General features: G+C 24.1%; 1 protein-coding gene across 2 annotated transcripts in view; it reads left to right on the forward strand.

The window, feature by feature from the left end:
• Nucleotides 1-27,364, forward strand: part of LOC122511686 (RNA-binding protein fusilli-like) — a 111,295-nt gene that overhangs the window by 34,371 nt on the left and 49,560 nt on the right. For both annotated transcript variants that reach the window (XM_043627096.1, XM_043627102.1), the window contains 2 exons: nucleotides 3,184-3,378; nucleotides 21,864-22,092. In XM_043627096.1, coding sequence (XP_043483031.1) covers nucleotides 3,184-3,378; nucleotides 21,864-22,092 — 424 coding nt within the window. The remainder of the gene's footprint in view (nucleotides 1-3,183; nucleotides 3,379-21,863; nucleotides 22,093-27,364) is intronic.

Genomic DNA, 27,364 nt, shown 5'->3' on the forward strand with positions numbered 1-27,364 from the left:
AAAATGATTTGAGAATTATAGAAAATGTTTTTGATTGCTTGATATACGTGTGCGCCTATGAATATGCATTTTTAGGAGCACGCTAGAAGTCTTGAGACGCGGGATGTATAATTACAGGAGTAACCTGCTTCAGAGGTTCTCACTTCCTCTATCTCGCAGTTACAGTCAACCTTTCTCTCACGTTAAGCATTTACGTTCTTATCGCCTCATTACTTATTCCTTAAGCTTGGTATGTACGATACTAAAACCGGTTACAGTTTCTGTTATCGTATTTTTACCGCAACTCTCATTGCACTGTATTTTAGCGCACATCAAATATTTTCAGTTTCATTCGCTGCTGCTGATGATGATGATGATGATGATTTGATCATTTTTTTCGTCGATATACTAGATATGAAGAAGTTTTTGTTTTTTGTACAAAATAATGAGCGGATTTCGATTCTCCTTTGAAAAAAGAAAACATTCGTGTTGTAGCATGTATAAAATTATACACTGCGGTTTAAAAATTTACCTCTAGATTTAAATTGTTTCTCGTTTGTATATAAGAGCAGGAAATACGAATTCGGCTCTCGTATAAGTGATTTGTCATTCTGAATAATTTCTCTTCGGCTCTTGAAGAAAAAAAAACGGTCGAGATAAATCAAATATTTTCTTTTGATGTGGATTATCATTTTTTAGTAATAGAATATTAACAGGGTTGCCACAGGTCAGGAAAGTCAGGGTATTCAGGGAAAAGTCAGTGAAGGTAAAATTGGTCAGGAAAATCAGAGAAAAGTCAGGGATTTTTATTAAAAGTACTGGAAAAAATTGAAATTTTAAAATTCCTGAGAAAATTCTGAATTTTGATGTTTTTTTTTGTTTGCCTCGTAAACTATGAAATTAAGTACCACGAATTTTAATACAAAACCTTCAATTTTTTCTATTTCTGACAATAATTTCTTTTTAAATAACTTCATTCTGGAAGGACTATCTTAAAATTATTAGGTACTTATAAATTATTTAATGAATAATTTTTACAATTTTATTTTATTTTCCTAAATACTAGATTAATAGAAGAATTTTAGTTAAAAATTCTTTTGAAAAATTAAATTTTGGAAAAGTTACAAATGATTCCAGAAATTCAATTATTTTCAAAAGTAATAAAATTCTTCGCAGAAATTTACTTATGATTAAAAATTTTTTTTAAATTCTTATCAAAATTTCAATTATTTTTATAAATAATAAAATTCTTCCCTGAAATACAATTATTTTCAAAAATCTTGATCAAATTCTTCACAAAAATTCAATTATCAATACAAATAATAAAATTCTTCGCAAAAATTCAATTATTTTAACAATTTTTAGTAAATTCTTGTCAAGAATTCAATTATTATCATTATAAATAAAAATCTTCATAATTCTTCGTCATAATTCAATTATTTTCAAAAAATTTGATAAAACTCTTGAAAAAAATTAAATTATTTTCAAAGATTTTAATAAAATTCAAGACAAGAATTCAATAATCTTTGTAAATAAAAATATTCAAGACAAGAATTCAATTATCTTCATAAATAATAAAATTCTTCGCAAAAATTCAATTATTTAAACAATTTTTAGTAAATTCTTGTCAAGAATTCAATTATTATCTTTATAAATAAAAATCTTCAAAATGCACCGTCAAAATTTTATTATTTTCAAAAGTTTTAATAAAACTCTTTAAAACAATTCAGTTATATTCAAATATTTTAATAAAATTCAAGACAAGAATTCATTTATCAACATAAATAATAAAATTCTTCATCGAAATTCAATTATTTAAAAAAATTTTAATAAAATTCTTGTCCAAATTTCACAGGAATTCAATTATTTTAAAAATTTTTAATAAATTTCTTCGAAATAATTCAATTATTTTCATAAGTAATAATATTTTCACAGGAATTCAATTATTTAAAATACGAAATTGCATAAAATTAAAAATTAAAAATTACAATTAAAATAATAAATAAAATTAAATAAAATTAAATTAAAATTAAATTAAAAATTAAAAAAAAAATTCTTGTCAAAATTTCAAGTATCTTTATAAATAATAAAATTCTTCTACGAAATTCAATTATTTTAGTAAAAATTTTAATAAAATTCTTGGGAAAAAGTTTTATTATTTTCATAAAAAATAAAACTCATCGCAGGATTTTAATTATTTTTGATACAATATTTTAATCGAATTCCTCGAAAAATGTAATTATTCTTAAAAATTTGATTGAAATTTGTCAAAAGAATTCAATTATTTAAAAATTTGTTAATATAATTTTCTTTATGAGAATTCAATTTCAACAAATATTCAATTATTCAATAAATTATTTATTTTTTAATTTAAATAATTGAATTCTTCTAGAATTTTCTAATAAAAATTGATTTAAAAATGAATTCCCGAATAATCGATTTATTATTTATAAAAATAGTTAAATTCTTGCAACGAACTTCATATTACATTTTTTTCAAATAATGGAATTTTTTTTGAGAAATTTTACTACTTTTAAAAATAATATTGAATTCTTGCGAAAAGGATTTTATTAAGATTTTTGTAAATAATTAAATTTTTTATGAAAAATTTTATTGTAATTTAAATTATTACAAAACATGAAGAAGGCGATCACTTCGAGTCTTTGACTCGGAGTGATCGACGTCTTCGTGTTTTATAACAAAATATTCTTGTAATTTGTTGAATTTTAAAAAGGTTTGAATTTGATTCTTTTGAAGAATTTTAATTCCTATGTAAAAATAATAATCAATAAATATTTATTTAAAAAAAAGTTATTGATGTTTTTGAATAATTTTACTTTTGAAGAAATTTGTAAATAAATTGAATCAAACATTTTTTTGAGTATCTAATAATTTTTAGAGTGAATCAGAATATTCTTTAGCGTCAGGGAAAAAGTGAAAATTTTGTCTGGAAATGAGGGAAAAGTCAGGGAAAAATAAAATTAAATATTTGTGGCAACCCTGATTAAAATTAACAAGAATTTCGAGATCTTTGGTGTGCACTTTTTAAACCTGAAATTATAAATAAAAAATTGATTCTTTTCGGCTTCGCAAAATAATTGTTTTTGATAATAATTTCAGGGACCTATTATTTAAATTTTGATTATTTTAATTACTTTTCGAATTATGTTTTGGAATTATAACTAATAATTTTAATGTTTTCAGGTGATGGACAGACAGCAATATATTGTTCGACCAATGGTGATGGACGAAACGACGACAAATGGTTCGGGAAGTGAAAATCCGGCTGTTGCCGGAAGTAGTGGTGTTGTGAGTGAAGCTGCATTAGAACATGCTCCAACTCTTACTGAAGAAACCCTCCGCGAACGCGGCATTCCTTTACATCAAGCCATTCAACAGGTAAGACTATATATTCCTTTTCTTTTCTCTCCTTCCAATAAAGAATAAAGAGTAAATAAGCGTCAAGGAAAACCATAAATGCCATTTCAGAAGACCGAAGCGAAACGCAAAATATTAAATTCCAAATAGATTTTAAGCTCTTCCTTCGTTTTCTTCTTTTCTTCGTTTTTCCATTTGTTATATTGTCTTGGAAAAGAGAAACAAATGTCTTATTTCAGGACTGTTAAGATTTAAATCAAAGACATGTTTCCATTTTAATCTTGATTTAAATCACATTTTTACTTTAGAAATTTAGCTTTTTTAATCTACTTTGACTTAAGAAAGAATTCAACAAAGAATCTGAAAGAATCGGAACAAAAATTGAAACTAAAGTTACTAACAAGTTACCACAAATTCTAATAAAAAAAACTTCAATTTTTTCGACTTCTGACAATAATTTCTTTTTAAATAACTTAATTCTTCAAGAATGAATGATTTTACTTAAATATTTCAAAATTAATTCAATTTTAAAAGTTCCGTTTTTTAAAAGTTTCCGTTTTTTAGTTCCGTTTATACTATTTTCATAAATATATAGATAAACTTTAAAAGGTTTCAATTTAAATTTTAAAAAAATTTCCATTTAAAATTAATTTAATTAAAAATTTTACATAACTTCTATTTTTGAAAAATTTTAATAATTCAGATTATTGATTGATTATTATTATCAGATTGAAATGCAATTATTATTTAAAATTGTAATAAAATTCTCCACAAAAATCCAATTATTTTCAAAGATTTTAATAAAGTTAAATTACCTTCATAAATAACAAAATGCTCCGCAAAAATTCAATTATTTGCAAAATTAAAAAAATCCACTGCAAAAATTAAATTATTTTTAAAAATAATAAAATTCTTTTCATGAATCCAATTATTTTCAATACCATTTTAATAAAATTTCTCTTAATAATTTAATTATTTTCAAAAATTGTAATAACATTCTTTATAAGAATTTATAAATAACAAAGTTCTTCCTGGAAATTCAATTATTTTCAAATCAATTTTTATATAATTTTTCGTCAAAATTCAATTATTTTATAAAAATTATAATAAAATTTTTCGAAAGAATTGAATTGTTTTGAAAAATTTTAATAAAATTCTTGCAAAGATTTGAATTATTTTCAAAAAGTTTTTAATAAAATTCAATTATCAAGAATTTAATTACTTTCATAAATAAACAAATTCTTTGCAAGAATACAATTATTTAAACAATTTTTAGTAAATTTTTGTCAAGAATTCAATTATTATTATCAACATAAATAAAAATCTTCAAAATTCTTTCTCGAAATTCAATTATTTTCAAAAAGTTTAATAAAATTCTTTACACAAATTCAATTATTTTCAAAGATTTTAATACAAATCAAGACCAGAATTCAATTATCTTTATAAATAATAAAATTCTTCGAAAAAATCCAATTATTTAAACATTTTTTAGTAAATTCTTGGCAAGAATTTAATTATTAGCCTAATAAATAAAAATATTCGACAAAATTTAATTATTTTCAAAAATTTTAATAAAATTCTTGGCAAAATTTCAATTATTTTCAAAAATTTTTCTCCATTAAAATATTTTCATTATCTACTACTTTAATAAAAATTTCCAAAACAATACAATTATTTAAAAAAATGTTAATAAAATTCTAGGCAAACATTTGGTTATTTTCATAAATAATGAAATTTATTTACAAATTTTTTATAAATTTATTTTCAATAATTCAATTTTTTTTAAAAAAGCAAAAAAAATTCTTCCTAAAAATTCAATTATATTGTAATAATATTCTTTGCAGAAATTCAATTATTTGACAAAATAATAAAATTCTTTTGAGGAATACAATTATTTTCAAAAATAATAATATTGTTCGAAAGAATTAAATTACTTTTCTAAATTTTAACAATATTCTTCTCAAAAATTTAATTATTTACAAAAATCTGATTAAAATTTTTGGCAAAAAATTCTTATATTCAAAAATAATAAAATTCTTTGCTGGAATTTAATTATTTTTATAAATAATAAAATTCATCGCAGAATTTTAATTATTTTTATTACAATTTTAATCGAATTCCTTGAAAAATGGAATTATTTTTGAGAATTTGATTTAAATTCTTCGACAGAATTCAGTTATTTAAAAATTTGTTGAAAAAATTGTGTATGAGAATTCAATTTTGAGAAATATTTAATTATTCAATAAAAGAATTTATTTTGTACATTTAAATATGTAATTGAATTTTGAGAAGGTTGCAAATCCAAATCCTTCAAAATCTGAAATTTTCATACTTTTCACATTTTTCTAAAAAAGTTTAATTGAATTTCTTTTTGAATTTATTTGAAGTTTCTATTTTCTAATATATATATGTAATTGAAGAATTTCTGAATAATCGAAATTTCTTAAAATTGAATTGTAAACAAAAGAGTTTGAAAATTTAAAAAAAACTTAGGTATTGAAAAATTATTAATTATAATTGATTTAAGGAAGAATTTTAGTTAAATATTCTAGAAAATTATTAATGAATTTAAATGATAAAATGTAATAGAACATTTAGTTGAGTATCTAATTATTTTTAGAGTAGGGTAATGTCACCTTGAGTGGACCACCTAAGTTTTTTTTCTAAATAATTCTTTATGACAGCAAATTAATTGGAGGTTTCTATTCCAAGTGTAAAAGGGGTTAAAATATACTCTTTGTGATTAAACACAATAAATAGAACACCAACTTAAGAGTTTAAACAGTTTATTATGTCAGGAAGTCGTCATTAATTAAAAATACAAGTTGTCGCGAGACCGGTCATTTTTAATAATTTTGGCACATATCACATCAAAATCACAAAAAAATTAATAAAGAACATAAAACATAGTTTCAAACCAATTTATTGTCAATTTATTTCCATAAAAATGGTAAACTGACATTAAAAATATAAAAAAAACAGGCAGTCCACTCATGGTGACATGCAACTTTTTATGGCAGATACAAAATTTTTTTTTTTTTGAGTCAAAATTATCACTTAATGAAACTAAGACAATCAATTTCAATGTCCAAAGTAGTAGGAAAAAAATAAGTTACCTTTTTAAACTTAAATTTTACACTACTTTTACACTTCCGAATCACTTTACTCATTGTAAGAGCGACTTCTTTTTTGGTTTGTGATCTTAAAAATGCGTTACATCAAACGATAACGTATATGATTATCGCGGAACATAATTTCTTACGGTTTTTAGGTGCGGTGCTGCTATTCGTTTTATTTATTTCACGTTTCCGCTGTCAGATAACTTAAAAGCTCAGGCGGTCCACTCAATGTGACATTACCCTATAAATCAGAATATTCTTTAGTGTCAGGAAAAAAGTCCAAATTTTGTCTAGAAATCAGGGAAAGGCCGGGAAAAAAAATTAAATTTTTATGGTAACCCCGATGTAACGAAAATAATTAAGTTCTTTTTATCAAAAATTATTTCCTTCTTGATCTTAAAAAAAACGTTTAACTTTTTGCGTCAATGGAAACATTGATAACTTGAGTTTAATAACAAAAGTTAGTCGAATGTCAAGATTTCGAATTTTATATGAAAAAGATAAATTAATAGATTTTAAATTCGATTTAAAGACAAAGAATATTAATATTTTAACATTTTAAACAATTAACAGTTGCATTTGAATAAAAATTATATTTTTCTATCAATAAGAAACGATTTGAGTAACTCAGAATTTTTAAAGATATTTCTTATTTACAGAAAATTGTAATTTTTATTCAAATGCATCTTTTAATAGTTTAAATTGTTGGAAATTTAAATCCTTATCCTTCTATTTAGTACTCTTGTTTAAAGTTTTGAATTCAAAAATTGAAAAACTTATAAGAAGACCAAAATTTATTAGGTAAATATAAATACTGTTAATTAAACAGAAGTTAGTCATTTATTTCTAACATGTTCGGTTTAACATTTTTTTAAGAAAAATAAAAATACCTATTCTTTGTCGTTTCTGTTATAAAATTAATTTTTTATTATCATCACTAAAAACCAAGCTTTAGAAAAGATTTGATTTAAATAAAAAAAATCTGATTGAAATAAAAAAAAAAGAATGATTTTTTTAATAGAATTTTTTAAAGAAAAATCATGATTTTTAACAGCTTTGATTTATTTTAGGATATCATAAGATTATATCCTATTTGAAAGATAATTGAGACTTTTAGGTTAAGTTGGCGGTAGTATGATCAAGGACATTAAAAAATTGATATATATAGGATGACGAATATTTTCTCTGATGATATTAGGAATGATGATGACTTTATTTTGAGATAAAATTTTGCTAGGCCGTGACGTTAATCATCATCAGCGTGGAGACTCTTTCGCATCGTCAGGTTCGAAAGGCTTACATCCGGGTTTCAATAGTCGTCGTGCACCTGCGATCTCACCTTAAGGTCATTGTCCAACCAGTACGCCGCACCGCTTTCGCGAAAATTCTCCTCCTCTCACCGGGAAAGCCTCTTAATTCCGTTATTAGTGTAGTATTTTATTTATATTTATTGATTCTCCAGGTAATAAAATAACTTTACTGCTTTTATTTAAAATATATAATTAGACTTTAATTAAACTTGATGAAATAATTTATACAATGCGACTTGAGATCGACACGTCTTGTTTTCTCGGAGATACAATTTTGACTGAATTCTGGCAATGCGATTTACATCAAGAACCGAACTCGTACGAGGAAGTCCGAAGGGTCTCATCACAACTCTCATACACATACTAAGGGAAATTGAATAGTGTCTATCTACATTTTTAATTCCTACAACTCGGCCAACCTGAAATTAGCATTCGTCTCGAATGAAAGCTGTTTTTCAATTTACCCATGATTTAATGAATTCCGCGCAAGAACTAGTTTTCTGCGGTCCTTCCCCATTTACTACTCGCTCGACATCGTAAGTATCATTTCCCTTAACCCTGGAAATTCTATAAGGTCCTAGATACTTTGCTTTCAATTTTTTCCCTGGTACCATCTGCGTTCTCTTGATTGCTACCAAGTCGCCCACCTTATACTTCGATGGATCTCGTCTTCGCAAATTATAAGTTCGTTGATTCTCTTGTTGAGTTTTTAGTATCTGCTCCTTGGCTGCAACTCGTTGTTCCTCACGATCTTCGACAAACTGGTCCTTCAATTGCTGCTCAATAATGTCCTTGAGATGCTCATCCTCTTTACATCTCATTTTTACTCCAGTGAGTAATTCAAAAGGGGTGGTTGCAATACTCCTCTGGTAAGTCGAATTCATCGAATATTGCAACTTTTCCACGTGTTTATACCATTTACTGGGATCATCAGCTGACAGCTTCGTGAGTATTGGAATAATGGATCTGTTGATCCTTTCAACTTGTCCATTCGATCTTGCAAGTCCCGTCGTGATTTTGGCATGCGTGATGTTTTCGTCATTGCAATATGACTGAAAGTGATCCGACGTGAATGCTGTGCCACGATCAGTGATGATGCATCCTGGATTTCCAAATACACTCTTCTGCCTATTTAATCTCTCGATGACTTCATCCGTTGTCGTAGAACGAGTGGGATAAATCCAAACGAACTTCGAGAAGCTATCAACAATCACTAGCACGTGATTGTACCTTTTGGAAGTCGACTGTAGTGGTCCCAGATGATCCATGTGGTAAGTATGCAGTGGAACATCCGGTTTGTGAAGGGGATGCAGGAACCCTTCCTTTTTCCCTTCTTTTCGACTCCCAATGATACATCTGACACAATTCGATACAAACTTGTTGACCTTGGATTTCAACTGCGGAATAAAGTATTCCTGTTTAATTGCATCCTGAGTTCTCTGTGAAGAAATGTGTCCTTTTTCGTGTACACTTCTTATGACGTCATTTTCCAACGCTGATGGAACCACAAGAGCATCAAGGCCATCGATCATCTTGTAGAGTAATCCACCGCGCAGACTATACTTTTCGTCAGCTTTCTCTTGAACGGACTGCTTGATCAACTTAAGTTCATCATCTTCATCCTGCAGCTTCGAAATCCTCGCCGTGATGTCATCAACCTCAATTGTGAGCACTGTATGTCTGCTCAGCGCATCGACGTGATTCATCTTGGTACCTGCTCTGTGCTCGATAGTAAAATTGAATTCCTGAAGATCCTCAACCCATCTCCACACCTTTGGAGAAATCTCTTTCTTCTTGAGTGTCTGATTGAACGCCAAACAATCGGTCACGACCTTGAACTCCTTTCCTAACAAATACGACCTGAATTTCTTTGCAGCTTCCACTACTGCCTTTGCCTCTAACTCGTAACTGTGACGATTTCGCTCTGCTGAAGTTGTCTTTCGACTCATATAATGCACTGGATGCAACTTGCCGTCTGTAGGTTGTTTTTGAAGCAACACTGCTCCAATTCCGTCCTTGCTGGCATCAGTATGCAATTCTGTCACCAGATCTCGATCAAAGATTTTGAGAACCGGACTAGACGTCAATGCTGCCTTCAGCTCTGCAAATGAGTTTCTTTCATTTTCTCCAAAATGAAATTTTTGATCCTTCCTTAGAAGATCACTCAACGGTCTAGCAATCATTGAGTACGACTGGATAAACTTTCGGAAGTAGCCACTGAAACCCAGGAAACTCTGGACTTCCTTCAAGGATTTTGGTTCCGGATAGTTGACCACTGCACGCACCTTGTCCTCTGTTGGCGACACCGTTCCATTTTCCACGACTTGACCCAAATACTCGACCCTTTCCCTCATAAATTTGCATTTTTTAAAATTTATTTCTAACCCATAGCTACTGCAAAGTTCAAGTACAGCTTTCAGTCTCTCGAATGCTTCTTCCAGATTTTCAGCCAATATGATTACATCGTCGAAATAGACAACAACAATTTTCTGGTTCACCATCTCTCTGAAAATATGATTAACAAATCGTTGAAAAACTGGCGGCGAATTGCAAAACCCAAATGGGACTTTAAGGAACTCATATTGACCATTAGTTGTTACAAAAGATAAATATTTTCTACTTGCTTCGTTTACATTTACATGAAAAAATCCATTCTTTAAATCAAGAGTACTAAAAATTCTAGCACTCTGCAACTTATCTATTTGCTCCTCTATTACAGGTATCGGATAACGATCTTTATCTACTTTAACATTTAATAGTCTAAAATCAATGCACAATCTATAAGTTCCATCTTTCTTTAATCTAATCAGAACCGGGCTAGCATACTCTGACGAACTCAATCTTATAATACCAGTACTCAGCCACTCACGTACCTTTTCATCAACAACTTTTTGTTCGAAAAAGGACAGTCTACGAGGCTTCGAGTATACGACTTTATTATCTTTTAAAGAAATGATCATTTCTATTCCCGTGGATTTTGTTTTATTCGGCTTATAAGAGTTAACCAAATTTCTGACTCGATCTTTCATATTTTTATCAGAAATTTCATCAATTGCTACAACAATATCCTGTGGCAAGTCCATCGATGCTATGAATTCAGCGTTCCAAATTTTATTAATTTCGACACCATCTTTACTAAAATTTAATTCGGCTTGGTTCATTATATCGCGTCCTATTATAGCATCATAGCTCATAGCATCGTTGGATACCACATAAAAATCCAACCAATATTCATAACCGTCTATTTCAACTCTTGAATAAAAACATCCTTTAGTAATAGATTGTCCCTTTCCGAAACCAGTTATTGGTTTCATAATATTTTTTAATTCGACATTCGACAATTTATTATAAATTTTTTCTTTTATTAAACAAATAGGACTTCCTGTATCTATTAACGCGTCAAATTTAATATTATCGATACATATATTTTTACAAGGCGTTGAATTCTCAACTACATTGACACAAGTTACACTTACTTCAGAATTTTCAACATTTTTTCCATTTTTACAATTTGCAGCTACATGACCAAAATTATTGCACTTAAAACATTTAGTTCCAAATTTTTTATTTCTGCATTCTTTAGACATGTGACCTTTCATACCACAATTAAAACATCTACTACTACTACCATCAAATCCTTTAGTCGTCTTTGTCATTTTGTCTGAGCTGTCATGTTTACTATTTTTGTCCTTGAACGTAGACTGATTTTTCTTACTACTCTTATCCCGAATTTTATCATAAAATTTCAACTTTTCTTTAAATTCGCTAATAGATTTTGCACCGTAAAGTATAGCTTTATTGCTTGCACTATCACTAATCCCATTAATTACGTACTCATAAATAGCTTCAATTTCAATATTTCCTCGAGATGCCATTTCTCTTACGCGCAAAAAATATTCGTAAACGTTATCAGATTCTTTCATTTTATTTTCCGATAACATTTTGTGCAACTGTGCACTTGTAACTTTTGTTGAAAATTCCTCCATAAGTGCATTTTTTAGTTTACTCCATTTATTTAATCCACTTTCGCTTTGAACAAATAATTTAGCTATGCCTTTCAACGTTTTTTTAGCAAATATAATTTTTTGCAAATCGGACCAACCGAAAAGGCTAGCAGCGTCCTCAAAGTCCGCGACCCACCGTTCTATTGAATAATCATCGTCACCTTTAAAATCTCTAATTGTCTCTTCGACATCTCTGAACCCGACAGTAAATTGAACTTTATTTTCGACTCGTCGTTGAGAAGCGCTACCAGCCTTCTCTGTCTGTACCTCTTTGTTGTCTTCGTCTTCACTATACCGTCCGTCACCACCACCATTCAAAGATTCAAATTCGCTATCGTCATTTTCTGTATTGTCAGTTTCGTCAATCACTGGTACTAACGAATTTATGTCAATCAAACTGTGCACAATATTTCGTCTGAGAGTCTCTTTATCATTAGCATAATCTAAACCTAATATTATACAGATTGAAATTAAATCTCCTACAGGAAATCTCGCAGCATATTCAACTTTATCTCGATACTCGTCTGATTCCTCATCAAAATCAAAGCCAGAAAATTCGCGCAACTTGCTTCTATTTTTTCGATCGCCTTCTTCTTCAAATATTAATCTGTACAAAGCTAAAATTGATTTACGCGATGCCGTCTTTATTCGATTTTTTATCGATTCGATTTGAGCTAATTTGTTCATTTTCAAGCAATGTCACATCAACAATTTAAAAATTCGCTATTCTTATAATATGTTTAAAAATTCTCTTATTTATCGTCTGACAATTTATTTTTCATTACAATACGTCTTATTTTAAAATAAAAATCGCTTTTAAAAATTTCTCCGTGTATACAATACTTGAAAATATACCTAATATTATTTTATTTTCTCGTCTGATAATTATATTTCATCATAATCCGTCTTATTTCGAAATTAAAAATACTTTTAAAATTTTCTCTTTATATACACAATATTTGAAAATTCGTCTACTTACAATATTCTGTTTTATTTACCGTCGTTGTAGTTAAAATGACCTTCTACCTCGTACGTTGTTACTTCTGTCTTCCTTCGTTCAACGTCGTTCCTCGTCTTTAATGTTCTCAGCTTCGTTCAAATTGAAAATGTCCGTCTTACAGAATCGTGAAAAACCATGATTTTCCTTGCCTTTATCGCCGTTGGATCCGTCAAAATTGATGTTGATCACTCGTCGTGTTTTTTTCCTCGTCTTTGGCAAAATCATCCGTTGCTTCACTCCTCAAATATGAATGATTCCTTTTTTTTAAGCTGATATCTCGTCTTGGAAATTAGTTTGTTTGAGTCAAAATGTCGTCGTTAATTTTATATCTTCCTTTATTTCGTCTTTTTTGTCGATCCCGGACGAGCCCCCAAATTTGTAGTATTTTATTTATATTTATTGATTCTCCAGGTAATAAAATAACTTTACTGCTTTTATTTAAAATATATAATTAGACTTTAATTAAACTTGATGAAATAATTTATACAATGCGACTTGAGATCGACACGTCTTGTTTTCTCGGAGATACAATTTTGACTGAATTCTGGCAATGCGATTTACATCAAGAACCGAACTCGTACGAGGAAGTCCGAAGGGTCTCATCACAACTCTCATACACATACTAAGGGAAATTGAATAGTGTCTATCTACATTTTTAATTCCTACATTAGATATATCCTAAATAGATTGTATATAATACAATCGTCAACTTAAATCCATTACAATTTAATTGTTTTTATTCTTTCAAATTAGATACTTTTTTCCTCTTTTTTCTCTTCTCTAAATATAGACTCTTTTTTTTCTTCTTTTAAATTCTCTTTTTTCCCTCTCTTGAATTATCTACAAATTACTTTGAAAGTATTTATTTTCGCTGCGCTGAAGAAAAGGGATCTTAGAAGCAAATTAATTATATAGATTAGGTTTGTGATATCCGTTTATCTTGATTAAAAGTTGCTTTTTAATTATGTACACACTACCTTAGAAGCAAACTATTTTTAGGTTGGTTGTGTTATTTTTGCCTTAAAAGTATGGTTGTGTACTTTCCTTATTTACTATACATCTGGAAAAAATTTTAAAAATGCGAAAGTTTTTCTTAATTTTGATTGACTTTTCTGTAGAGAATAAAAAAAGATTCCAGTTTGGTAAATGTCAAAATTCCGCTAAAAGTTAGGATAAAAATGACTTTTATAATTTTATAAAACTGAAATAATCTATAATAATTGCTTCGAATTTCATTAAAATTTTTAATAATAATTAAATCCTTCGAGGAATATAATTGCGTTAATAATTATAATTATTCATTTAATATTAAAAATAATTGAATTTTAAACTTATGTTCAATTTTTGTGAAGAATTTTATTAAAATATTTGAATATTAGGATTATTGAATTTCGGCGAAGAATTTTGAAGATTTTTATTTATGAAGATAATTAAATTCTTATGTCTTGATTTTTATAAAAATCTTTGAAAATAATTGAATTCTTGTCAAGAATTTTATTGAAATTTTTGAAAATAATGAAATTTCTACTAAGAATTTTGAAAATTTTTATTTATGATATAATAATTAAATCGTTTCCATAAATTTATTAAAAACAAATTAAACAATTGATTACTTCGAAGAATTTTATTATTTATGAAGATAATTGAATTCTTGTCTTAAATATTTTTATTTACAAAGATTATTGAATTCTTGTCTTGAATTTTATTAAAATCTTTGAAAATAATTGAATTTGTGTCAAGAATTTTCTTAACATTTCTGAAAACAATTGAATTTCGAACAAAAAATTTAAAGATTTTTATTTATGACGATAATAATTGAATTCTTGACAAGAATTTAATAAAAATTGTTTAAATAATTGATTTTTTGCGAAGAATTTTATTATTTGTATAGATAACTGAATTTTTGCCTGGAATTTTATTAAAATCTTTGAAATTAATTGAATTTTGACGAAGAATATTAAAGATTTTTTTTATCACGATAATAATTGAATTCTCGTCAAATGTACTAAAAAATTTTTCATTAATTGAATTTTTGAGAAAAATTTTATTATTTGCGTAGATATTAATTCAATTCTTGCCAAGAATGTACTAAAAATAGTTTAAATAATTAAGTTTTTTTGAAGAATTTTATTATTTATAAAGATATTTGAATTTGTGTCCAGAATTTTATTAAAATTTTTGAAAATAATTGAATTTTGGCAAAGAATTTTAAAGATTTTTATTTATGAAAATAATTGAATTATTGTCTTGATTTTTATTGAAATCTTTAGAAATAATTGAATAGGCTCAAGAATTTTCTTAAAATTTTTCAAAATAATTGAATTTCGACGAAGTATTTTGAAGATTTTCTTTTACGACGATAATAATTGAATTCTTGCAAAGAATTTAATCAAAAAATTTGAAACTAATTAAAATTTTGCGAAGAATTTTATTATTTGTATAGATAATTGAATTCTTGTCTTGAATTTTATTAAAATCTTTAAAAATAATTGAATTTTTGTCAAGAATTTTATTAAAATTTTTGATAATAATTGAATTTCTTTTGAAGATTTTTATTTGTGACGATAATAATTGAATTCTTGCCAAGAATATACTAAAAATTGTTTAAATAATTTAATTTTTGTAAAAAATTTTGTTATTTATGAATTTATGAATTTTATGAAAATAATTGAATATCAGCGAAGAATTTTGAAGATTTTTATTTATTAAAATAATAATTACATTCTTGACATAAATTTTACAATAATTTTTGAAAATAATTGAATTTCTACAAAAAATTTTGAAGATTTTTATTTCTGATGATAATAATTGAATTCTTGCCAAGAATATACAAAAAATTTTTTTAAATAATTTTGTTATTTATGAAAATAATTGAATTTTATTAAAATTTTTGCAAATAATTGAATTTTGGTCAAGAATTTTATTAAAACTTTTAAAAATAATTCAATTTTGACGAAGAATTTTTAATGATTTTTATTAATTTAGATAATAATTACATTCTTGACACAAATTTTACTAAAATTTTTAAAAGTAATCGGTTTTTTGTAATGAATTTTTTAATCATGAAGATAATTGAATTCTTGACAAGAAATTTACTAAAAATTGTTTAAATAATTGAATTTTTGCGAAAAATTTTATCATTTTTTGAAGATAATTGAATTTTAATAAGAACTTTTGAAAACAATTGAATTCTTGCCAAAAGTTTTATTAAAATTTATGAAAACAATTGAATTCCTGCAATTAATTATATTAAGAAATTTAAAAACAATTGAAGTCCTTCGAAGAATTTCGTTATTTGTGAAAATAAATTAATTCTTTTAGTTCTTGTCTAAATTCTTCAGATCGAAAATTTTCTGGTCGTTGAAGTTAGCGTCGACACTGAGCATCGAAAACAATTTTTTTGATGAAATCAAAAGAAATATGAAACAATTGTTTCATAGATTTTAGGTTAAAAAGTGCCCTGATGTTTGTTTAATTCTCAAATTGAATGAAAAAAGTGAAATTAGTGACATTTTCATCTGTAAACTCTCTAAATAATATAGTTTTCGACGCTGAGCATCGACGCTAACTTCAGGGACATACCTTCTTTGAAGCGCATCACATATTTTTTTAAAAACTTTTCTTGAACAATTTTTAGTAAATTTTTTTTTTCTTGAAAAATAAATCCATGACCAGGAATTCTTTTTGGGAAAAATGTAGTGAATTATAATCTAAAATATATTGAATATTATATTTTGAAAACAGTTCAGTTTTGTGTAAAGAATAATTTCTTAGAGGACCTTATTTTGTTTAGAAGAAAAGTCGGAATAAAGTTAAAATATTTTCGCGAGGATAAAATTGGAAGGAAATGAAGGTTTTTAACTTCGACCTGCTTTCATTTATTTATCCGGTTTAAAGAAAATGTATATATGTATATCTGAAACCTATTCTGAAATAATTAGCGCTTGTATAAATTGTGCCTTTCACTTGATGCGGGTAGCAAGGTGCATCGACACCGTTGTCAAAAGCTGCACATGTAATAGGGGCATTATCCTTGTGCTTTTGTGCGCCACGTAATCATTTAATTACATATATCGTTTTATATTTGTTACACCGTATGTAAAGCATTTAAATTATCATAACACTCTAAACGCTTTAATCACTTTTTAAATGTGCGTATACTGTTTGTTTCTTTTCTCATTTCTAAAGAAGGGTAAAAATTTAATTTACGTTTCGAAGAAAGATTTCTTCTTCTTCTTCTTGAATGAAGAATAAAATAAAGGTCATTTCCGAAAGAAACAAATCATTTTAAGGTTATGTTTGTGTTATTTTTTCCTTAATTAAAAGAATTTTGTTGAAACAAGTTACTAATTGACAATTGTATACACTATTGCATTAACTGAGATTTTAAAAATCAATTTATTTAGTAAACAATTTAAGTCCAGGACTAATTTAAATTTAAAAAAAAATAGACCATAAAAATTGCAAATTAAAGTGAATTCAAAATTGAAATCTATATTTACACATCAATTGTCAAACTCTGTAGATTGAATTTCTGATCGTAGACAATTGTAAAATTACGAACAACTTGAGATTCAATATGGAGTTGCTCTTCTCCACCTGAGAACACCAAGGTCACTGCTAGATGGCAGTTCAATTGATAAAATCAGATCCCACGCCACCTAGTGATGATTTTGACGTTCTCAAGTGAAGAAATTAAACCACCTTTTTGTTCCTATAAATTTTTTTTTTATTATAAATATAATAATAATTTTTTTTTCAATATAAAAATTAATGAAATTTTCTAATTTAATGTTTTAAAGATAAAATACTAACAAAGATTAATTAAACGATATTGGTTTGAATTAAAAATCACAATTCAATTTGTAAATTTTATTTAACATTCCAAAACAAAAATAGTTACTTGCAAAATTATTGTAAAAAAATTAATAATCTTTTCATTTTTATTTATGTCGATAATAATTGAATTCTTGACAACAATTTACTAAAAATTGTTTAAATAATAATTGAATTTTTTTGCAAAGAATTTTTTTATTTATGAAAGTAATTAAATTCTTGATAATTCAATTTTATTAAAAACTTTTGAAAATAATTCATTTCTTTGCAAGAATTTTATTAAAATTTTTGAAAATAATTGAATTTTGAGAATTTAAAAAATTTTTATTTATGTCGATAACAATTGAATTCTTGCCAACAATTTACTAAAAATTGTTTAAATAATTGAATTTTTGCAAAGAATTTGTTTATTTATTAAAGTAATTAAATTCTTGATAATTGAGTTTTATTGAAAACTTGAAAATAAATCAATTCTTTGCAAGAATTTTATTAAAATTTTTGAAAACAACTCAATTCTTTCGAAAAATTTTATTAAAATATTTAAAAATAATTGAATTTTGCCGAAGAATTATATAAAAATTAATTTGAAATTAATTGAATTTCCAGGAAGAACTTTGTTATTTATAAATTCTTATAGGTAAAGAATTTTATTAAAATTTTTGAAAATAATTACATTTTTAAGAGAAATTTTATTAAAATGGTATTGAAAATAATTGGATTTATGCAAAGAATTTTATTATTTATAAAAATAATTGAATTTTTGCAGTGGATTTTTTTAATTTTTCAAATAATTGAATTTCTGCGAAAAATTTTGTTATTTATGAAGGTAATTGAACTTTATTAAAATTTTTGAAAATAATTGACATTTTCTGCGAAGAATTATGTTGAATTCAATTAAAATTGTATTGGAAATAATTGAATTATTATAAAGAATTTTATCAAAATTTTTTAAAATAATTGAATTCTTTCGAAAAATTTCATTACAGTTTTTAAACATATAATTAAATCTGGCAAAGAATTTAATGATTTGTAAAGATAATTGAATTGTTAAAAATAATGTTATTAAAATTTTTGAAAATAATTGAATGTTTTTAAAGAATTTTATTAAAATTTTTGAAAATAATTGAATTGTTTTGAAAAATTTTATTAAAAATTTTGAAATTAACTAAATACATTAAAAATTTTTATTAAAATGGCATTAAAAATAATTAAATTTCTTCGAAGGATTTTATTATGTACGACAATAGTTGAGTTTTTGCGAATAATTTAAATAAAAGTTTTAAAAATAATTGTAATCTTGTGAAGAGAATTTAATTAAAAGTTAAAAGACTATAATACGAAAAATGTTTGAAACAGTTTCAAATTTGACACTTGTTCAAAAGTTGAAATTGAGAAGATCTTCCCTGTGCCTTGAAATGTTGTAAATTAAAAAGGAAAAACAACCTGTTGGGTGGATTTAAAGAATAAAATTGCCTTCGAATTCGGATTGGGTCAGAGTGTCAGGAATTTTTTCAGGTAGTTCCTTTTAAATGCAATATAACTGTATACAAGCAAAGGTAATCGTCCCTTTTAAAGTTAAAGAAAAAATTCCTGGCCCGACGAAACCTTTTAAGTCCCTATGGGAACACACGGTTTAAAGTTTTATTTTCTCAAAAGGACCAAGAATTCAACAAGTCACTTCCTCAAAAGCATTTTCGTAAATGGGAAGAAAATGAAATAGTAGAGTGACGCAACAAAAAATGAATTTGTTTTTTTATTTCCCGTGTCTACCTTTTTTTCACTTTCAATTGAATTATTGTTGTTGAAAAATAATTAGCTACAAAGGGGGAAAAAATAAAAAAAGGAACAAAACAAAAGAGAAAAAGAAGAAAATAAAATAAAAAAACAAGCTTTTTTTATTCTTCTTTTCTTCCTCGGATATTATGACTTTTTCGATTTATTTTCAAAAATTGCGACTTGTTTTGACTTTTCTACCAAATATTACAACAAAATATCACATTTTCAGTAAAAATGCACTTACTTCGATTTTTATAGTGTGAAAGATAACCATAGACAAATCATTCAAAAATTATTTTTGAATCATTTTTCGAATTAAATTTTCTAAATATACAATTAAAAATATTTCGAATAATTCAAATTTTGTAAAATTTAATTTGAAAATAATTGATTTTTTCAAGGTATTTATTACAATTTTTGAAAATCAACTTTTGAAGAATTTTAATTGCAAATATTGAAAATAATTGAATTCTCAACAAATTTTTAAAAAAAATCTTAAAAATGAAAATTTATAAAAATTAACTTCTAAAAAAATTGTTGAAAAAGTAATTCTTAAAATTTTTTATTCTAATTTTTAAAAATTCAATTATAAAAATAAGAATTTTATTATTTATGAAAATAATTGAATTCTCACGAAGAATTTAATTAAAATTTTTAAAAATAATTGGATTGTTTCGAAGAATTTTATTAAAATTTTGAAGATTATTGAAGTTCTGGCGAAGAATTTTACTATTTATGCAGATAATTGAATTTTTATGAAGAATTTTATTAAAATTTATGAAAATAATTGAATATCGGCGAAGAATTTTGAAGATTTTTATTTATTAAAATAATAATTACATTCTTGACACAAATTTTACAAAAAGTTTTGAAAGTAATTGAATTTCCAGGAAGAATTTTGATATTTATGAATTTATGTTCAATTTTTGTGCAAAATTTTTTAATATAATTGAATATCGGCGAAGAAATTTAAGGACTTTTATTTATACATAATTGAATTCTTGTCTTGCTTTTTATCAAAATCTTTGAAAATAATTAAGTTTTTGGCAAGGATTTTATTAAAATTTTTGAAAATAATTGAATTTTTACAAAAAATTTTGAAGGTTTTTATTTCTGACGATGATAATTTATTTTTTGTCAAGAATATAATTAAATAATTGAATTTTATTAAAATATTTGAAAATAATTGAATTTTAGTCAAGAATTATTGAAAATAATTGTATTTCGACGAAGAATTTCGAAGATTTTTATTTATTTAGATAATAATTACATTTTTGACACAAATATTACTAAAATTTCTTTAAATAATCGGTTTTTTGTAAGGAATTTAATTAATTATGAAGATAGTTACATAATTGAATTTTTCCGAAGAATTTTATTATTTATACAGATAATTGAATTCTTGTCTTGAACTTTATTAAAATCTTTCGAAATAATAAATTGAATGTTTGCAAAGAATTTTATTATTTATGAAGCTAATTAAATTCTAGATTATTGTATTTTATTAAAAAGTTTTGAAAATATTTTTATTCTTTCCAAAAATTTTATTTAAATTTTTGAAAAAAATTCAATTCCTTCGACAAATTTCATTACAATTTAAAAAGTAATTGAATTTTGACGATAAATTTGATTAACATTGTATTGAAAATAATTGAATTCCCAGAAAGAATTTTGTTATTTATGAATTCTTATAAATAATTTTTAGAGATTTTTAATTATAAAGATAATTGAATTCTTATGTCTTGATTTTTATTAAAATCTTTGAAAATAATTGAGTTTTTGTCAAGAGTTTCATTAAAATTTTTGAAAATAATCAGATTTCAACAAAGACTCTCGAAGTTTTTACTTATGACGATAATAATTGAATTCTTGCCAAAAATTTACTCATTATTGTTTAAATTAAATAATTGAATTTTTGCAATGAATTTTGTTATATTAAAATTTAAAATAAAATTTTGTTAAAATTTTTGAAAATATGTAGATATTTGATATTCTAAGAAGAATTATGTCAAAATTTTTAAAAATAATTGAACTTTTTCAAACAATTTAATTAAAATTGTATTGAAAATAATTGGATTTTCATAAAAAATTTTATTAAAATTATAAAAAATAATTGAACAAATAGAAAAAAAAGAAGAAAGAACGAAAATGAGAAAGAAGGCAAGAAGAAAAAAAGAAAATTGTTATGCTGATGGTTTTCTTTAATTTTAATAATTTTTATTTTTGATATTAAAAAGTAATAGTTTTTGTATTGATAGTAAAAATTAATAACTTTTTATTTTAATTTTTAAAAGTAATAGTTTTTGTATAGATAAAAACAGAAATAGTTTTTTTTTATTGATCGTAAAAATAAATAGTTTTTGTATTGATAATAAAAAATAATAGTTTTTCGTATTGATAGTGAAATATAAAATATTTTTTGTGTCGATAATAGAAAGTAATAATTTTGGTTTTCTTTCAGTTTGAAACGTGGTGGTCCTCGTTGACGTGTGTAGCTGCCGGAAGTACGCCTCGGTTCATTGTCGATGGACAAGCACCCTTAAGACAATGTTTGCACCCCGAAGCCTGTAATAAAGAAATCGAACTGCCAAGTCATTACTCCTACTTTCATGACCTCAGAAAAGAATTCACAACCTGTTATTCCTCGCAGGATGAACTTTCACCCCTCAGCATTCAGGACATGATTCAATGTATCCTTTTCTCGAAATTATTATATCATTACATAACTCTTTTTTTTTCCTTCAATTCACGGAGAAAAATTTATACTCAATTTTTTTCTGTGTATTGTTGAAAATTCAATTGCAAATTAGTGATTGGTAAGTGCCTTGCATTATTATTTGTATAGTCAATGGTCCACTAGCGTAGTTATCAATTAGATTCTTAAATTATTTGAATCAATATTAAGAGAGATTTTTTAAGTTAATTATATTACTTATATACGTTCAAAGTCGAAAGACATGAACTATAATTTAATATAAGTAATATATTTATATTCCGAATTGAAAATGAAAATAAATTGAAAAAAAGGAAATTTTTTAATTAAAATAGAAGAAATGAACTTTTGTCTTTTTAAATATATATTTAAATAAGACAAATAGAAATAAGAAACAAGTTTGATAGTTTATTAAAAGAAAACTAGCAAATGTTACGTTGCATTCAATTTTTTTATTCTTGAAAAGCAAATTACAAAATTTAATTTTGATACAATTTAAATTATTTTCAAATATCAACTTCAATTTTTGAATAATTTCATATTCAAAGTTTAAAAAAATGTCACTTATTAACTAATTAACTAAATTGTATTATTTATTGTCTTCTAAAATATTAATTGAATTCTTTAACACAATTCAATTATTTTTTAAAAATATGTTAGAATGAATTGAATTCTGGAATTTTATTTTAATAACAGAATTCTTCGCAGAAATTCAATTATTTCAATTTTAATAAAATTGCTCGACAGAAATTCAATTATTTTCAAAAATTTTAATTTTATTTCACGACAAAATTCAATTATTTTTAAAAAAGTTTTATTAAATTCTTCATAAGAAAAAGAATTGAATTATTTTCAATACAATTTTAAGAAAATACTTTGAAAGAATTTAATTATTTTCATAAATGATAAAATTCTTCGAACGGATATAATTATTTTCAAAAATTTTAATAAAATTGTTCGAAACAATTTAATTATTTTCATAAATAATGAAATTCTTCGAGGAAATTCAATTATTTTTCAAAAAGTTTGTTAAAATGCTCTGTAATAATTGAATTATTTTCAATATAATTTTAATAAAATACTTTGCAAGAATTAAATTATTTTCAAAAATTTTAATATAATTCTTGTCAAGAATTCAATTAATATCAGGAAATTCTCGAAAAATTCAATTATTTTCAAAAATTTTGAATAACATTCAATAATTGAAAGAATTCAAATAAGAAAATTTAAAAAACTTAGATTTTGGAAAAATTTTAATAATTTAAATTCTTCTGAAATTATTTAAATTTTTTAATATATATATATATATATATATATATATATATATATATATATATATATTTAGTTAATTATTAAAGATAATGGATTTATAGAAGAGTTTTAGTTAAAAACACTAAAAAAAATTGAATTTTGAAGAAGATACAAATAATTACAGAAATTCAATTATTTTTAAAAGTAATAAAATTCTTTGCAAAATTATCTTTATAAATAATAAAATTATACTCTGAAATTCAATGATTTTTAAAAATTTTAATTAAACTTCTGGCACAATTTTAAATATTTTCATCAATTCAATGATTTTTAATATCTATCTATTTTAATAAAATTTTCCAAAAGAATTCAATTGATTTAAAAGAAATTTTAATAAAATTCTACGCAAATATTTAATTATTTTCATAAATAATAAAAATTTCACAGGAATTCAATTATTTACAAATTTTTTACAAATTTCTTCACAATAATTCAATTATTTTCATAAATTAATAAAATTCTTTTTTGGAATTAAATTATTTTCATAAATTAATAAATTTCTTCTTAGGAATTCAATTATTTTCAAAAATAATAAAATTTATCGTAGAATTGAAATTTTTTAATAAAATTTTAATCCAATTTCTCGAAAAATTTTATTATTCTTAAAAATTTTATTAAAATAATTAAATTATTCAAAAATTTGTTGATAAAATGGTTATAAGAATTTAATTCCAAAAAAAATTCAGTTTTTTAATGAATTATTTATTTTTATATTGAAATAATTAAATTTTCGTTGAATTTTCTAATAAAAATTGATTTAAAGAAGAATTTTAGTTAAAAATTCTAGAAAATTATAATTGAATTGAAATGAGGAAAATAATTTTAAAGGAGTTACAGTAACAAAATATTCTTAGAATATAAAATAATGATTTTATCACTCGGTCGTATTTAATTATTATAAAACATGAAGGAAGCAAATTACTCCGAGTCGAAGACTCGCAGTGATCGATTTCTTCATGTTTTATAATAAATATTCTTATAAGTTGTTAAATTTCATAAAGGTTTGAATTTGAATGTTTTGAAGAATTTTAATTCTTATACGGAAAAATAGTAATGATGAGATATTTATTAAAAAATGAAATAATTAATGTTTTTGAATAATAATTTTACAAGTAAAGAAATTCGTAAATAAAAATGAATATTTTTTTGAATCTAATAATTTTTAGAGTAAATCAGATTTTTTTAGTCAAAGAAAATGTCAAAATTTTGTATGAAAATCAGGGAATGACAAAATTAAATTTTTGTGTCAACATTTTATTATTAATATAGATTTAGGATAATCAGTTTTGGAGAAACTTTTAAATTAAATTATTATACAGAGAAAATAATTGACTTTTTAATTCTTCAATTTGGCGATAAAAAATTGCTTATATGATTTTTATTATAAAGGGCAAATGTATAAAATGAACCGAGTAGTATTTGAGAACATATACCTATATAACTATATCACAGTAAATTACTTTTTTCAATTTCGCGACCTCACCTATCCTTTGTGGTTTGATATTATACAGTGAGTACATGTATTTGTAATGTATATTGCGTACATATACATAGTCTCAAGTTATGAGACACACACAGGTCAGTGATGTCAGTGATTCTCAAAGTTGATTATTATAAAAAAAGAAAATTTGCAAATTTTTCACAATTTATTTATTCCAATTAATTCGAATTTATTTATTTACTTATAACATTTATACGGACAGTGTCCATTAAGAATTACGAAATTTTTGAAATACTTATTTTATTTAAGAGACATTTGAACATTGTTTTAAAAACAAATCTATTTTTTAGGTCCCTGAATTTGGCGTCGGTGCTGAGTGTCGAAAAATAATTTTTTCACGAAATGAAAAAGAATACAATTTTTCCGAAGATTTTACTCTAAACTTTTTTAATCTAAAAACTTCGGAAAAATTTTATCTTTTCTAGGCTTTCTGAGGTGGACGAACGGAGTGAAATTAGTGACATTTTCATCTTCGACGCTAACTTCAGGGACACTTTTTTTTTAATTTTTCTATCGCTAAGAAATCAGGCAGTCGATTATTTACACTCTGTAATATAGAGGATTTTCGATTTTTTTATGGGAATAATATTAATAATGCTACTGAAAAGTTTATCTTATGATAAGATAAATATACAATTTATCTATTGAAAAATATGGATTACACTTGAATTAATGAGCTCAATCAGTAGAGTGTCATGAAGTAGATAATTTTTTAAAAGTAAAAATAGTTGTCAATTTGTCTAAAAATAGGATTCATTTTTTTTATCTTTTTTTTCGTTAAATTATTTTTGTCTCTATTCTCAGATGGCTTCTTATTATTTATATATTTTAAACGATAATTTTTATAATAATTAATAAATTATAATTTTGTTTCGTTAATTATTAAAATTATCAAATTCAAAAAATTTGAAATAAGATTTTTTTAATTTTCAAATTGGGAATTTTGAGATCCACTGCTTCAAGTTTGATCTCGAGTTTCCAAGTTTTCTTCTCGTACTTTATATATGCGTACATATTATTCCCTCGAGTGTAACGGCTTTCGATTTGAACAAAGTTTATTTTTACCTTTTTTTTTAATTTTTGTCTAATAGTCTATTAATTGTGAAATTATATTTTAATCGTCCTCTCTTTTTTATTGAAATGTTTTCTTTTTCAATAATTCAATAGTCTTTTTCTTACTTTTTTACTTGAATAATTTGTTTCTCTTTTTTTTATTCAATATTTCATCTTTCATTTTTTCTAATTAAATTATTAATTTATTAAATTATTTTTTTCTTATTTCTTAATTAAATAATATTTGAAATTATTAATAATTCTTGTAATTATATTGATTTGAGAAAAGAGTCTGTTAAAAAATTTTATTTAGTTATTGTACTTTCCTCATTTTTTTTTACCGAAATAATTTTTTTCTCAGTTTTCAATGAAATAATATACGAAAATTATTAAAAATAATATAGATTTTTGTATTTATATTGATTGGAGAAAAAAGTCTGTTAAAAATTTTATTTTATTATTGTATTAAAAATATATCGGCCGAGATTATTTTTTTGCAAGCCAAGGAAAAAATGAGGAACAATTTGTCAATTCAACAAAACATTTTCTCTGTGGTAATAAACCCATTTGATTCATTAGCATTAAGCGCGGTTGTGAAACTGATATTTTTTCATTTTTTTCTTTTTTGCTGTAAAAATTGAAAGGCTATTTTGTCAGTATTCAAATAATAATTTTTTCCTGTAATTTAAGATCATTTTTCTAGTTGGGAAATTTTTTTAATTGTTTTTTTTAAATATAGTTATTATTTTAAATGTATATTTTTAAACCACTTTTTAATTATATTTCAATATAATACGATTTCTATTCAATCGTATTTAAATAGAAATTTTAATTCATTAAAACAATTGAATTTAAATTATAAATATGAAATTATTATAAACAAATTCTATTTTTTGAAATATTTATTTATATTATTTCTAAATATTTTATTGTATTTTTTTAATATTATTATTTATTTATGGACATTAACTGTCCCTATAAAAATATTTAAGTGAATTCTTTGTTTATTTTTTAATTTTGCATTTTGAAAAAAATTTTATTTATATTTTTTAAAAAAGCTGTTAATTTAATTTAGATACAAAAATATAGAATAAAAAAAAACATGAAATACTTAATTTAATTTGTATCAGGAAAAAGGGTTAAATTTCGAATTTTTTTCTAAAATTTTCTTCTCAATTTGAAAAAATGTTTGTTTGTAATTTTTTGAATAAAAAATTGTTAAAAATGACCAAAATAATTATAATAATTATTATTAAATAAATAATAATTTATAAATAAAATAAACAAATAATAATTATTATTATTATTGCATAAAAATAATTATAGTTATTAATTTGGTTATTTTTCCTAATTTTTCATTCAAAAAATAATTATATTATTATTA

The sequence above is a fragment of the Leptopilina heterotoma genome, unplaced genomic scaffold, assembly GCF_015476425.1.
Source record: "Leptopilina heterotoma isolate Lh14 unplaced genomic scaffold, ASM1547642v1 Lhet_121, whole genome shotgun sequence".
Classification (NCBI taxonomy): domain Eukaryota; kingdom Metazoa; phylum Arthropoda; class Insecta; order Hymenoptera; family Figitidae; genus Leptopilina; species Leptopilina heterotoma.